This window comes from Penicillium arizonense (assembly GCF_001773325.1).
Source record: "Penicillium arizonense strain CBS 141311 chromosome Unknown PENARI_contig004, whole genome shotgun sequence".
In the NCBI taxonomy this organism is placed as follows: domain Eukaryota; kingdom Fungi; phylum Ascomycota; class Eurotiomycetes; order Eurotiales; family Aspergillaceae; genus Penicillium; species Penicillium arizonense.
Window position 1 is genome coordinate 898,324 of NW_019173281.1, and position 15,224 is coordinate 913,547.

The 15,224-nt window shown below is 51.5% G+C and overlaps 5 protein-coding genes across 5 annotated transcripts; 1 reads left to right on the forward strand and 4 right to left on the reverse strand.

The window, feature by feature from the left end:
* Window positions 1-494: 494 nt before the first annotated feature.
* PENARI_c004G04459 (WD domain protein) lies at window positions 495-2,391 on the reverse strand (the record flags this gene model as incomplete). Its single annotated transcript, XM_022629083.1, has 3 exons — window positions 495-714; window positions 861-1,668; window positions 1,731-2,391. The coding sequence occupies 3 exons, from the start codon at window positions 2,389-2,391 to the stop codon at window positions 495-497; spliced, it is 1,689 nt and encodes a 562-aa protein (XP_022490717.1).
* Window positions 2,392-2,473: 82 nt separating this feature from the next.
* PENARI_c004G08232 (uncharacterized protein) lies at window positions 2,474-3,994 on the forward strand (the record flags this gene model as incomplete). Its single annotated transcript, XM_022629278.1, has 1 exon — window positions 2,474-3,994. The coding sequence occupies one exon, from the start codon at window positions 2,474-2,476 to the stop codon at window positions 3,992-3,994; it is 1,521 nt and encodes a 506-aa protein (XP_022490985.1).
* Window positions 3,995-4,246: 252 nt separating this feature from the next.
* On the reverse strand, window positions 4,247-5,727 carry scw4 (putative cell wall glucanase (Scw4); the record flags this gene model as incomplete). The annotated part of the gene is made up of 3 exons (XM_022629058.1): window positions 4,247-5,380; window positions 5,439-5,575; window positions 5,655-5,727. 3 exons carry the CDS (start codon window positions 5,725-5,727, stop codon window positions 4,247-4,249), a joined length of 1,344 nt encoding a protein of 447 aa, XP_022491011.1.
* A 1,143-nt stretch (window positions 5,728-6,870) lies between these two features.
* Window positions 6,871-8,580, reverse strand: lcbA (serine C-palmitoyltransferase subunit lcbA; the record flags this gene model as incomplete). Its single annotated transcript, XM_022628887.1, has 4 exons — window positions 6,871-7,053; window positions 7,112-7,603; window positions 7,660-8,170; window positions 8,252-8,580. The coding sequence occupies 4 exons, from the start codon at window positions 8,578-8,580 to the stop codon at window positions 6,871-6,873; spliced, it is 1,515 nt and encodes a 504-aa protein (XP_022490949.1).
* A 494-nt stretch (window positions 8,581-9,074) lies between these two features.
* Window positions 9,075-14,970, reverse strand: PENARI_c004G07551 (uncharacterized protein; the record flags this gene model as incomplete). Its single annotated transcript, XM_022629240.1, has 3 exons — window positions 9,075-9,417; window positions 9,472-14,769; window positions 14,822-14,970. 3 exons carry the CDS (start codon window positions 14,968-14,970, stop codon window positions 9,075-9,077), a joined length of 5,790 nt encoding a protein of 1,929 aa, XP_022491031.1.
* Window positions 14,971-15,224: the final 254 nt, after the last annotated feature.

A 15,224-nucleotide genomic window follows, 5' to 3' on the forward strand; every position in this document is an offset into this window, starting at 1 on the left:
TTGTGTAAATACCTCTATACTTTTCGTGTTTCTTCCAATAGATGGAATGGATTGGTGTTTCCCTTTTGATTGGGGTTCCATATCAAGGTACAGGTACACACGGCATGTTTGACAGAGACACAGTATTAGATACCTAAAGAAACGAACGTGGAAAGCGATATTCTTCTTTGACAATTACTTCCTTTGTACATTTGGATTTGACCATCACACGTACACATACATGCAGTAACTTACTCAAAACACAAAAGAATCGAACAATATTGGAATCACACTCTCAGCAACACCGATCAGGCACTGCCATGGCTCAAAGACTCAAAACACGGAAATGTAATCGGACAACCCACCGAGGATCAAGAGTCCATAAATCCATCCCGGATGTATGGATAAACAGAAAACAGAAAACAGAAAACAGAAAACAGAAAACAGAAAACAGAAAACGTTCTCGCTCAAATTCAAGGATTCAAATGGTAAAAAAGTTCAAGTCCACAATTTAATCACTGCCACAAGCAAAGCTTGCCACTAGCAGTACCACCAGCAACCCAGTTCTTACTCCGGTGGAATACAGCCACCGCAGGGACAGCAGTAATGCCATCACCACCAAGCTGAGCAAGTTGGTCACCACTGCTGCTGTAGATGTCGACAAAACGGTTCATGTTACCGATACAGAATCGTTGGATCGGTGACTGAGGGTTCTGTTGCCATTGGGGGCGGAGACTAAGAGAAACAATGTCAGTTAGGGCTCTGTTGTCAAGAAAAAGATAAACAACGCAACGCAAGACACGCAAGAAAAGAAGTAAAGAAAGAAAAAAAAAAAAGCAAAAACCGATAAAACAGACATGGACTTGTTTAAACGAACATACATTGTCACCCAGCGTCCTGTTTGGCAGTTGTGCCGGACGACTGTGTCGGGGGTGAAGTCGCCATCTTGGAGAGTGTGTTTTTCCTTCCATGATGAGAGACCTTTAGCGCCGACATCATAGATCTTGATAGTGTCGTCGTATGAGCTGGTCGCAATTTGACCAGCTGCGTTGAATGCAGCGTGTGACACTGACAGTCTGTTTTCATGCTCGGCGACGGGCACCGGATTGTCAAACGACAACTTGCGCAGGTCCCACAGGCGCAGGAAACGGTCCAAGCTCGCTGTCGCAACAAAGTGTGGCTGCGAGGGGCACAGTGTGAATCCGCCGATCTTCTTTTCCGACAGTTGCCACGACGAGACGTTGCTCTCTTTGAGAGGCATGCGCATATCGTATCGACCAAATTCACCATTCAGAGTCGTCCAGTACAAAGTGTTTGGATCGTCCGCCACCATATCCACGGCAGAGACTGCCTCGTCGATATTGGTGGATTCCGGTGCGTACTTCTCAGACGAGGTCATCTTCTCCAGATCCAACTCGCGGATCGAACTGTCGTAACTGGCAGTGTACAGGTGAGTCGGCTTCGAAGGGTTAACAATCATCGAGCTAATAGTGCGTGTATGCGGCTTCAGAGTTGTTAAGACAGGGTCCGGATCATCCTCATCCTCATCATCCTCATTAACGGTGGGCTTCTCCTGTGAAGCATCCAGCATACCAAGGTGGCCCATCTTGTCACCGGCAAAGATAAGAGGCTTCGACTCAGACGGGTGGAAAGCCATCGCATACACACGCTCCGGGGTAATCTTGATACCTACGACAATTCAATCGCACGTTAGCAAAGACTCTTGGCAATATAAAGAACAAGGTTCTTACGCTGCGGATCCCAAGCATCCCACAGCTTCATGCCGTTCATCTCCTTCCGAATTGCCTTCAAATCCTTGTCGGTGGTCTTCTCGATATCGGCACTGTCGAAAGTTCGTTCATACGGCTTTGCGACGCCCTTGGTAATCACATCCACGCCGATCAAATCGGCTCCGGTGAGCTTCTGTCCGGCGACAAACATATCGGCTTGAGTAAAGGAATCGGTGCGGCGAATTCGCTTGGCGCGCTCGGCCTCGCGCAGGGCGTCGAGTTCATCGTCTGCCTTGCGCTTTGCGACTTCGCTCTCGGCGGCGATTCCCTTCAGGCGGGAGGAGGTGCGGCGAGGGGTCGTGTCCTCTTCTTCTTTCTTCACGCGCTTGGGGGCGGGGCGTTTCTTTGGCTTCGAGCCACCGCTGCCCGGGGGCTTGGGGGGAGTCGCGAAAAGACCGGCGGATTTTGAATCAAGAGAAAGTTGTTTGAGCAGCGCATCGCGCTCGGCGATGTTCGCCAATCGCTCCTTCTCGAAGTCAGAGATCTCAGGCATATTGTCGGAAGAGTCTGAATCCCAATCGTTTTCAGCAGAAGCAGATTTGGTTCTGCTCTCTGGAGTCCGAGGAGGATCGGCCGGATCCTCTCCGACGCGGAGGCGCGTTTGCTGCTCGCGCGAGATCATGTGACCTTTATTGCGGCAAAAAAAAGTAGACGTTCAAAGTCCGTGCTGGAGCTGGATACTCTCGATCTTGTCTTCTTCTTTCATGCGGTTGCAGAGTACACGCAAAGGAGTGTCAGGATCTTACTCCGAGCTGCGTTTCATTCGAGAAGTGTCAGTTGAAGAAGCTGGGTTGCGTTTGCGAAAGCGCGAAAGCGAGAGTGAGAGAAAGTGGGAGAGACCACTAGCTGAAGACGCTGCAATGGCGACAAACGTCACACGTCGGTGCTTTCTAGGTGTGACCGCAAGCTCGGCGCCTTTTCTATATCACACGGCAACGATTACCGCGGCGACACCTTCCTTACGACCGTTCAATCGTCTACACCAACGGACGTTTTCTACACGCAGTGGCACACTAGCAACGAACGATGCGCCGGAGGATAAACCACCCACGAACAAAGATATCTCCATTGGCTTCGAGACGAATGAACCCCCGAAACCGCGGAGGAGCTATCTACAAAAACGGGCAGCATCTGTCTCCTCCGGCAGGCCATTGGGCTCAAGGCAACCTGCGCCGAAGATAAAGACCAAGAAGATCACCTCACAGGAAAAGGCGACTTTCAAAAACCTATTAGAAAAGCTGAATGTCAAGCGCGGAGAAAATGGCGAAACGGATTCACAATCAAAACCACTGAGCCCAGAGAAACAAGCCGAGATATCAGAGCTCATGTCAGTATTCGACTCGTTACTACAAGATTCAAATATGAAGAAGAATAAAGCCCGCTGTCAAAAGGAGGAACTGCCAAAATACACCCCAACACCAGAACGACCTGCAACGGAAGAAGAAGCCACCGAAGACAAAGGCCCCCAAAGAATCAACATCGACGACCTGGGCTACACAGAAGCAGCAACATCCGGGGCGGCGATAACAATCACGATGAAAGAAGCAATCGACATGGTCGTGCAACGCGAATCCGAACACATCGAATTCGCCCTCTTCCAAGCAATCGAAGAAGGAAAAGGCGACATGGGCGTGTGGGAAGTATGCAAAGCACGCATCTTCTCCATGCTGCAGCACGTCGAAAGCCAACCAGCGCGCAACATCCCTCGAACGGCAGGACCACTCCGCGTCCCGGCCGTCGTGCCCGTCGCACCGGTCGTAGCCACGTTATACCCGAAGACGCTGCTGATCGCGTTCCGTCTGCTGAACACACATTTCCCTGATTCCCCGCTTATCGGGCAGTTCCGCTCGAATATCAAAGAGCATGGCCGGTTGTCTGCCCTGCTTGGTGCTTCGTCTGGTCTTTATGATGAAATGCTTTACTTCCATTGGCGTGGGTGTAAGGATCTTCCTGGTGTTGTGTCTTTGTTGCGTGAGATGGAGGTTATTGGGTTGACGCCGAGTAATAAGTCGAGGGGCATGTTGACCGCGCTTGTTATTCGCCGCAATCGGGATTTGGAGGCGCATCAGAAGGCCGGGGGTGGTGAGCACCCTTTCTGGGATTTGCCTTCTAACAAGGAGGCATTTGAGGCGCTTACTTGTCGCGGTGGATGGATGGATAAGGTCGAGGCTCGCGCTGAGGAGGATGCTCGTCGGAAGGAAAGTCATCGCGATTTCCGCGGTTGATTTCTTCTCTCGCCCTTGTATGGACATGTAAATTAATGTATAGTCTCCGCCATAGTGTAAAATAATACCATTGAAGCGAATGTCATCTTCAAAACGTGAATATCGAGGTCTCATTCTTCGTCATTGAGCTATCTAGTCATCTCATGCACAATCTATGTACAAATGCAAGAATATCGAATCAAAAGCAAAGAAGCAAATCCCTAAACGAAGTCAGGAAGAAGGAGAAAAGCAAAGCCATCATGAAACCAAGCCCTAAAGACCACCGTTAATCCCCCAAAACTTCTCAGCATTGAAAGTGAAACTATTATCATCCTTCCAAAGATCATCAAAAGCAGTAAAAAGCACCAAATCATCCTTCCGATGCCCAAAACTCCTCCGCAGACTCTCAATAGCAACCCTCTGATTCTCAACCGAAGGAACAGCACCCCCATTCGCATCCCCAGCATGCGGCCACCCAGACTCAGTAATCATAGTATGTTTCCCATTCGCCGCAGCAGAGATACTACGCGCCTGTTCAAGAACATACGCACCGGCCCCACCAGGACTCTGACTCGCATCAAAGAAAGCATGACAATTCGCCGCGCAGTAATCACTCGCGTCGCATAATTCCGGGTGGTCGAGTAAGACGGAGAACGTATCGACTGTTACCACCGGGCCCTCGTATCCCTGTGAGCGGAGGATCGAGCGTGCTTGGTTCACTGCGCGGACTACCTCGGCTGGGTTGTTCGTGCCGCCGTTTACTAGTTCGTTGCCGATTGCGATGGTGTGGAAGGTTGACCAGTCTTTCTTGCCGTCTGGTCCTGTTGGGGCTGCTTCGCGGAAGGCTGATAGGCTGTTTGGGAAATCGGTTAGGTCGTAGATCCCTGCGAAGACGCGCATGTTGTACTGGTGTGCGGCGTGCGAGACGGTTTTTGTTTGGTCGCAGTCTGTGCCGTAGATTCGGACGAAGCTGTAGCGTGATAGGCCGTTTAAGTCTTTGTTTACTTCTTCTTGGTTTTTGCAGGTGCGGTCGGCTCTGTAAGGGGAGTAGGAGATTCCGAAGCCGCCGGCTTCGTTTTGGTTTGGGGGTAAATGGGGGGGTTGGTGCGGTTTTGGGTGGCCGTGTGGGTGTGGTGGTGGGTGAGGATGGTAATGAGGGTGTGGAGGAGCGGGTGGACCAGCTGGAGGGGGAGGAGCAGCAGCAGGGGGTGGTGGCGGCGGAGGAGGAGGAGGTGCTGCTGCTGCTGCTGGTGCTGCTGCTGGTGGAGGAGCAGGATGTTGGCCCTTCGGAGGAGCATCAACAGAACGATCATTCATATCATTATCCTTCCTAGAAGCAGTCGATGTCGATGCCAAGCGCGAGACATCTGTATCAGGAAGTGATACTGAAGACTGAGTCTGCGCAGGCTGTCGATCAAACAATCAACAACGATTCCAACCATCAGGACGGAATAGATCTACTAACATTTCCATGCTCTGATGCTATCGAAGCCTGAACATGCTTGCTGTCCGGAGTAATAGGAACACCATCTTCATTAACCCAGACAACGACCTCTCTAACAGAGGTTGAAGGAGCGAGATCGCCTTGACATAATTGGTGATCTATAGAAACAGCCATCAGCAAAGACATCTATAGATTCGAGATGGGAATAGGCATCGACTGCATTGGATCTATGCTTACCCTGGACATCGGCACAAACACCCCAAGCAAGAACCAGCCCAACAAATGCCCGAGTAAGGCATAGGCGCTTCATTTCTACCGTAGGCAGATCCCTGCCCAGGCAAAAGTCAACGCTAAAGGAAACCGAAAACCGAGTACAGTATCAGAATCGCAATCACAATTCCTCAACAAGATCCAAAGGTAGTAAGACGAGTCGATCCCAACACAAATGGCGTCTTTATTCAATCATCCGTTTACAGCCCAAAAAAAGGAAAGGAGACAGAGGTAGTGCATAACCTAGTCCCCGTGGAGTGTCGATCAATGACATTATATCAACCCCATATCGCAGAATACAAAAGCATCTACGTCGCCACTATGACAGTGGAGCATGTAAACACAAGGGAGAGCAGGCACAGGGGCGGGGCTGGGGTTCTTGGACATGTGGAATGGGATCTGGAACTTCTGAGTTACGATGGAATCCCTTGGGTGAGATCGGGAGTTAGGGCTATCCTGTACACTATGGCGTATGGATGAAATCTGGGATGGGTGGGCTTGGAATGTCATTCGTGTTGCGTTCCTTGTGGAATGTGGGGTGCATTTTTGGATGTTGCGCAGTGATATGGAGGGTTCTGTGAATGTTAATGGGAATTTGGGGGTTTTGGTGTTTGATCGGAAGGGGGGTTGAAGGGGGTGGTTCTAGGAGGCTAATCTTGGTACATTAGGGTTTTGTTTTAAAGATTGGTAGGTAACATCGGATAGACGGCACTGAGTGTAGATCTCGGGGGTTTCTTTTGGGGTTTGATCGATCTAGACGTTAGTTCGAACATTGCATTGTGAACCTTACTATAGGGGGTCTCGAAAGAAGTCAGACGCAGAAAAATAGCATTCGCTCCATGAGTACATGGAGTTTTGTCCTGGGATGAATAATGTATGCAAATAGACACAAGCCACTCAGCAAAAAGCCAAGGGAAAAGAAGGATAGTATTAAACAATCTAAACCAAGCACACAGGCTAAGCGAGAAGCAAATCCAGCCCGGAAGAGAAAAGGGCGGTCCTGTGCAAGGCATGCAAGAAGAATGTATATCGACAAGGTTAACAATACACGGATTGAAGGGCATTAGGTCGTAGGTCGACTGAGAGGAAGGAAAGTGATAAGATGCCAAGGTCATAGGGGCGTGAGCAGTCATCGGATGGCCGGGCAAGACCAAGATTCAAACAAGGGAAGGTAAGATATTAATCACTTCCTCTTGCTCATCACCTTGGTAATGGCGTGCCGGATGATTGTGCCTGACTTCTCGATCTCTTTCTTGGTGAGACCGGTCGTGACGCACACCTTCAGAGCTGGCGGGACCACCTGCTTGGGCTCAAAGTTGTCCTCTAAGGTCTTCAGGCGTGTGATGAGGACACCGTTGGCCAGACACTGTGGAGAAGTTAGATACTAGACCCGAAAGGAGTAATAAGGGAAACGCAATGCATACCTCGTCAACGACATCCTGAAGGAGGAACTGCTGGTCGGTAGGCGTGAGCCTCTTGGCAGCAACAACTTCAGGCTTAACAACCAAGATGAGAATAGGGTTCTCAGGCGAGCTGGAGCAGTAAACCCAGTCACTGCGAGGATCGAGCTGAGCGCGCATGGCCTTGGTAAGGTCACGGAGTTGCGTCACGGTCTCAGGGCTGTTCTGAAGGATGTTGATAGTGGCACTAGCAGTAGTGGACAGCAGCGCAGGAAGGGCAGCGGAGAAAGTATAAGCGGCAGCGGAAATCCGCTGGTGGTGAACAATCTCCTCTGAACCAGCACAGAAGCCACCACCGGCAACAAGGGGACCAGCCAGCGATCCCACAATCATATCAACCTCAGCCGCATCGACGTTCTGGTGCTCTGTGATACCACGGCCGGTACGTCCAAGGACACCGAAAGACCATGTCTCATCCAAGATCAGACGGAACTTGTACTTGAGTCTCAGTTCAATCTGCGAGGCAAAGTAAGCAAAACTATCGCACTTTCCAGTCAAAAGAGGTCACATACAATCTTAGGCAAGTCAGCCATATCACCATAAGACTCAAAGAGACCCTCAGTAATAATAAACCGCCGAGTCAAAGGTTTCCTCGCCTGCTCCTTAGTAACCTTGGCAAGCACGCGCTCAAGATCCTCCATATCATTATGCTCATACCAGCGAACAATGCTTCTGGAGATCTGAATACCCTTCCGAATGGCAAAACTAACGCCCTTATCGGCAACGATGATATCTCCACGTTTCGAGAAAGCCGGAATAACACTGGAAATAGTCGAAAAGGCCTGGGAATAGATAATGCAAGCGGCAGTACCCAGGAACGCCGATACATCGTCTTCGGTCTTCATGTGCACATCCTGCGTACCGTAGAATCCACGCGGACCGCAAGGTCCAACGCCGTACGCGCGGAGAGTCTGGATAGCCTGTTCCTTCAGAGCCTCGTTCGTGTTGAAGTTGTAGAAGTTGAAAGAGCCTAGGTTCATCACTGTGCGGCCGTTGGCGAGTTTGGATTTGGGGCCTACGGGGCTGTGCATCCCGTGATGATCCGTTAGCAAATTGTCCGCGGAGGCATAACTGAGGAACATCAATTGAAGAGGGAATATTTACCCGACGATTACTGTCCGCTTGTCGACTTCCATCTCTTCCAGACTTGTCGGATTCCCGACAAGAGGTTCGGGAGTCCATTCGTCCACCAAGTCATCGATCTCGTCTTCCGTCAGTGGCACGACGCCGGGCTTGGTCGAGTACTTCGGGGCGAGCAGGTAGCGCACGGCAAACAGGAACAGGAAGAGTTCGACGGCGGAGCGGATGGGATCATCTTGATAGCTTGATTTCACATAGCGGAGGAAAATTGCGGAGCCTGGCACGCGGTGGAATAAGTCCGCGAGGTTGTGCAGATGTTCGGAAAGGACACGCTGAGTCTCCTGAAGATCCATAGCGAGGGAGTCAGGTGGGTTCCCTGGTTGTTTGCAATATGCCCGGCCGGTGAGGTAGAAAGGGGGATCCGGGTTTAGAACGGCGCAATGGACATGTGCTTGCTCACGGTGATGAAATGTGGATGAAACGGATGATCCGTAGTCCTGGACACAGGGGCACGTGACCTGTTTCATATACTGCATGACTACGGAGTACGGAGTCCACTATGACTACGATCGTTCAGAAAGGGTGGTCTAACAGTCGATTTAATTTATCTCGAAAGCAATGCAATTTAATTCCGTGGGAAGTGTAAATAAAACAAGCAAAGAAAGCTGGAAACGAAGGTAAACCCCCGGGATGACAAGACCCTTCATACAAGCGTCAATCCACAAACAGTATTTGAAAAACAGGCATTCATTAAGATCAACGTGTGCGCCGGTGAGTTCAGAAAAATGCAGCGAGTTTTAATAAACGCAGAACTTTGTACATACCATCCCCATATCATGTCGAGGCCTTAAATGTACCAGCTATCTGAGCCGGCAGAAGGCGTAGGGATGGCCGAGGATGAGTAACCACCGGGAAGACCGCTGCCTGTGTACCATTTGACGGTGTCGTTAAGTCCATGGTCCAGAGGTTGGAGAAGTCCAATAGCACCCTGCTTCTGAACACCGATTACACCCCAGAGAGTGTCCTTGAGGAAGTTGTCCAGCATCTTGGTGTTGCGCAGAACGATGGGGGCGGCGACGATTACAACGAATATGACGAGCATGACGAAGTAGAGAATGGCGAAACGAACAACACGTCTCTTGCGCAGCTTGGACTGCTTCAGTGAGTAGATAGGGGGGCGGATTTGCCGACTAAGAACATTTGTTAGAATCAAGTTGAAGAGAGGGTGTTTTTTAGTAACTTACCTGGGGCGGAGCCAGAACAGAATGACAGAGTGGAACTTGTCAACGTAGGGAATGGCGAGGGCTGGAAGCATCGCAAACAAGAGAATGTGGCCGAGGACGAAATCGTTGGCGAAGTAACCAAGTTCGGTGATCTTGCAAAGGAATTCACGTCCAGGCTGGGAAAGCGAGTGCCAACCCATGTTGTACCATTTACCCGTCCACCAAGCAATGTTGGATTGATCATTCTTGAACTCACGGGTCAAGGCAAGAGAAATGATGAGCTTGTAGATGAATCGCTGCAGAGCCATGACGGCGATCATGCCAGAGATGGTTCGAGGCCAGTTGAGAGACTCCAAAACGAACATGGCCAGGAAGAAGATGAGGAAGGCAATGACGGCGATGGCGTGAGCTATGGCGGCGAGGACAGCACCGAACTTCTTGCAGCACATGCCGAAGATGGGACCCATACAACAAGCCATACCGAAGAACATGCCCGCAACACCAGCGTTGATACCAATCGGGGCGAAAGCGACGATGGCAATACGAGCGATGGGGTTCGCCGCCCACTTGTTGTCATCAGAGAACATGGTCCGGGAGTTGATGTACAGGTAGGGAATCAGGGTGGCACCGACAACGACCAGAGGCGCAATTATTTCACTGAAGAAGATGTTGGTGATACGCGCTCTGGGAACATCTCCGTTGCCCTTCTCGGATGGAACACCAAGAAGCTTGCGCTTGTATCCAGTAATGCGGGTACGCGAGAGACGACAGAAACCAATCCAGGAAGATGCGTGCGATCGGGAGTTACCACGCGACAGCCAGCGGATGTAGTCACGGTAATCGATGAAGAAGTCGTTCCAGGCAAACTGATGAGGGTTGAACAGGAACGGCGAGATGCACAGCGCGAGCAGAGAAACCCAGAACCAAATGAGGGCAGGAGTCCAGACAGTGGTGGTGGAGAACAAGAGCATCAGCAAGAGACGAGCACCAGCGTAGATGGAGGGACCAGCGAAACGCGAGTAGAGCACACCGAAGGGAATACGGGCAGTAGCGAAACCACGACCTGTACCGATGTAGCGCGCACCTCCGAAAGACAAGTTCTGATGAACAGCGTTGGCGTAGATTTGGCAGACAAACACTTCGAACATGAAGGAGAATGAACCAAAGTGCTTAGCCAGACGGGTAGCCATACGCCACACACCTCGCTCTGTCAATTCTTGAACAGCGAGAGGAACGAACGAGATGAAGAACACAATGAAAATGGAGATAACACAACGGTTTACCCAGTCCAAGATGGGAATCAGGTTGGCACAGAGAGTCGGCTGGAGAGGATCAGTAATGGGAAGGTCAGAGTTGAACCGGCACATGATAGTCTCATGCTTCAGGGCACCCAGGTTGATCAGGACAATCATGAACATCTGCACAGACAACATAATGAACATGTTGTTAAGATGGAAACCAGGATGGGCGTAGTAGAATGATAAGAAGCGATCGAGAGGCAGCTGGGTACCGAGGTAGTAGTACTCTCGCGACAGCATCTGTTCACCCATACCGGTACCAATCTTCGTGGTGAAGTTCAGAATAGAACCGAAACCAAGATCACGACCCTTACCACACTGGTAGTACTCGCAGTGCTTGATGCGACCTCCACGAAGGATGGCGTTCATACCAGCATAAATATCCTCGTTAAGATGCAAACCCTTCTGAGCCTTGGACACACCACCACGGGTACACATGAAGGTGGCGTTCAGGAAATCGGGGTGACCGTAATGCAGCTTACCACCGATCTGGGCAAGGGTACGGGCGAACAGAGTACCGAATGTTTGTTCCTTGGAGGCAGCAACGTCACCCAGAACACCAACGCTCTCAGAGAAAATGTATTCACGAGCTCCAAGAATAGCGACTGGGTTGCTATCAGGCGAGGCGATACCAGGGGTGTAGGGCGAAACGTTGTCGGTGGTCAATTCCTCGAACTCAGCCAGGACACTGCGAATCTTGAGGCACTCCTCGAGATAGTTGTCCTGGTTGGCGTCAATCAACTGAATGTATTCACCGCGATAGAAGATAATGGCGTGGTTCTGGTTGTCACTCTTTCCGTCTCCGAGAATGGGGTTACCGGAAAGCTGGACTCTGAACTTGGGCTTACGCATGTTGTTGTCGAGAAGTTCACAGTGGCCGTCGATGAGAGCAGAGTACAGGCGGGGCTCCTCACCCTCGGTCGCGGGGGGCTCCTCATCCAGATAAGCGATTTGCAGGTCCGGGTAAGCACGCAGCAAGAACTCAGTGTTCTCACGCTCATCCTTGTTGAATTTGGCGTAACGCTGCATGGAGACACAGATGCGGAACTTGCGGCGGGCCATACGCTCCAGCTCACGCTCCAGCTTCTCAGAGTTGCCACCAAACATCTGGACAACTTCGGGGTTCTCAACACGGTACAGAAGCTTGATAGCACGGCTGTAGTTCATGAAACCGGAGACAGTTCTGTATAGAGTCTGGGAGCGAAGAGACGCCCAGATACGTGTGCGAAGGGTGTACTCGGGAGCGGCGGACTTGAAACCAATGCAGTAGAAGGGAAGGTCGTCAATCTTGCTCTTGGCGGCATCCTTTTCGGGCTTCTCGCCGTTGAACTGGGAGGTCTCGTCGGCGAGAATCTTGGTGTCTTTGACAAAGCAATCCCACTCGTGAGGGTGGAGCTGCTTGAGGTATTCCAGGAGGGTGACACGAGAGTACGGCTCATCTTCACGGATGATCTCACGTAGGGAGAGCAGGATCTTTTCGCTGTAGTGAGGGATGAGGACGGTGAAAGTAGGCATGTTGTCGACGGGAAGCGGCTCAGGCATGGGTGTAGAGAGCGACTGGGCAAAGAACGAAATGCGACGCTCTGCCTCACTACCTTGAGGGAAGAACTCGGTCTTGAAGGACTGATCCTCCTGGGAGACGAAGAAGGTAGGGGCACGGAGAGTCCGCTTGCCTTCCTGCTCAGATGGAACCTGGTGGTACAGCAACTTCTGCACATGGTCGATGGCCAAAAGGTGCTCACGGTACATGGAGATGATGATGGCGTTCCAAACCTGCGAGATCAGGACCTTGGGCTTGTACTTGATCTCCATGTCAGTGGTAGCCAGGACCTTGGAGTATATACGCTTGGGCAGACGGGAGAAGATGTTTCTCCAGGGAGACCAAATTGAGACACCAAGGTAGAAGGAACGCGCCACGGAGAAAATAGTGTTACAAATAATGTACCACAAATAGCTGTCCAGGAAGAAAAGAGTGAGATCCATGAAGAACATCAAACCCAGCAGAATCTGCGGCTGGCGGTGGCACACTGCGTTGCCAATGTACTGGGCACCAGTGCACTGGTGAATCTGCATGGGAGACAGAATGCGGATAGGATCCTTGAAGGACAGGGTCAAGAAGAAGTAAGACTCAGCCAACTTAGCACCGAAAACACAAACCCAGAGACCGTAGGACATCCACATGTCGTTGCCTGACAAATGGGGGAAACTGGCTGTGAAGGTTTGACTGGCGACATACTGACGGCCGTGCTTCTTCAGATAGCTTCCAAAGAGGGCTCCAAGGGGCTGAATCGCGAAGAAGACGGCTGTCAAAAGTGCGATGACGAAGTGAACAATACCCAGAGCGAGGCCGACCGGGTTTCGTGCGCTCGCTGGCAGCTTATCCAAGAAACCGAAGATAATCACACCAGGAACAAGGTTGATGATAAAGACGCCCAGGAGGAAGAAGAAACGCTTGCGCAGATGCTGAGCTCCAGCCCAACGACGCGGAACGTAAAGCCATTCAGTGATGGTCGCAAAAATCTGAATGAAAGCGGCGAGAACACCTCCAAAACCGACGGCGGCCAAGTACCTGGGGGTAATCGGCTTATTGTCGAGTTGTTGCTGATAGTTCGGTGTGTAGAGTGTTGGAGCGTTGTAAGCAGTGAAGAACCAGAACGAACACAGATGGATGACCCAGATACGGTTGAAGTTGGTGACCATGTGGAACCAGGATCGAGTCTCCTTGTAAGTCTTGAAGAAGGCCTTCTTCCACACAACATCCTTCAGCTTGGGCCAACGTTCAGCGACAGGAACATCGACGAGACGGGTTTTGTCCTCGAAGGAAATTCGCTCAATACCCTCGGGGTACCAAAAGAGCTGGTTCATATCATCATAACCAATGATCTTGTTGTGGTCATTCTCACGACGAACGTACTTGCCGTCCATGATCTCGTATCCCTGGTCACGGCAGTACTGGTACAGAGGGGTGATGACCTCGTTGAGGTACGTGAGTTCTTCCACCGGCTCGACACGGCTCTGGCATTCGGGTGAGGAATAGTAATCATCGGCGCACTTGAAAATGAAGCACAAACACTCGGGCAGGAATCGAACTTGGTTGGCTTCACCCCAGCAGAGCAGGTACAAAGCGACTTGACGGGCGCGGTCATGCTGAGACATGCGGTTCATGCGCGACTTCCAACGGTATTCGGCAGCTTCCAAGCTGTTATCGCCTTCCAAAGCCTCGAGAGTTTCCTCCTCGTTCTCTGGGTTCTTCTTGGCGGCCTTCTGGGCAGCCTTGCGGGCCTTGCGAGTCTTACGATCGGCCTTGCCAAGTTTCATGTTGGCGAAACCTACCGCATCGTCGAGATCGAGATGAGCGGCAAAGTACCACCGGCGGTAGTTGGCGTTGTGGCCACCGATGTAATCGGCGTGGATGGAGAGCAGGGCTTGGTTAGGCGTCATACGCGACGCGCGGGAATCCAACATGGTCATCATGTGGTCGTACATGTTCCGCATGCTGTCGCGCTGGAAACCGAACTTGTTGACCAGATCCAAGAAGATATCCTCAAGCTCCTCCTTCGAGAGAGGGATCTGGGCATCAGCACTCCAAGCTGGGTACGGCTCACGCGAACGCTGGCCAGCCGGCAAAGCGTTCCCATAATCCATTCCGTAGACGGGGGTCGAGGCGCCAGATGAACGGTTGGCACCATAGGAGATCTGGGATGAAGGAGGGCGGTAACCGTAGCCGCCGCGGCCGTATTGACTGTCGGTGTAACTATTGTACTGGTCGTCTCCCCGGCCGTAGTAGTCCATGTCGGCAGCACGGGCAGTCTCCGACCTCATGGTGAAATCACTGAAGGTCTCAGAGTCTGCCTCGGAGTCGTGTCCCCGTCGGCCTCGGCCGTATTCTCCCTGGCCCTGATCGTAGTACTGGTCACCGTAGTACTGGTCTTGGTGGCCACCTTCGTAGTATCCTCCATCGGCGTATCCGTGGCCAGCCTCGGCACCATGGGCACCACCTTCTGCACCGTAGTAACCTTGTCTGCTCTGATTGTCAGCCCTCTGTCGTGTGATTTAGATCCGGGGTCTCCTACCCTTGGTCGTAGTAGCCATCTCCATAGCCCTGGTTATCGTAATACCCCTGGGCATGTTCATCTTGGTAGTAAGAGTCACCATGGCCTTGCTGGGCGTAGCCATCATCGTAGTGGCCGCCGCCGCCGCCAGCGCCTGCGTAACCCGACATGGCGAAAAAGTCGCGATCGATTAATGGGAACTCTGCTGTCATTAGCAGCGGGTCTCCCTCCTAATGGCTGTCCTTCTCACCTTAACTGTAACCATTCAATGTAGTATTATGCCGAAAGTTGAAATTAATGCTGCATCGACACAGAATGGAAAGCGAACGCGGAGTGTCAAACTCAAGTAACGAATGGAAAGGGTCCCGTAAAAGGAAGGTGCGATGGGATTATAGAGCGAAAAAGCAACCTCCCTAAACGAAAG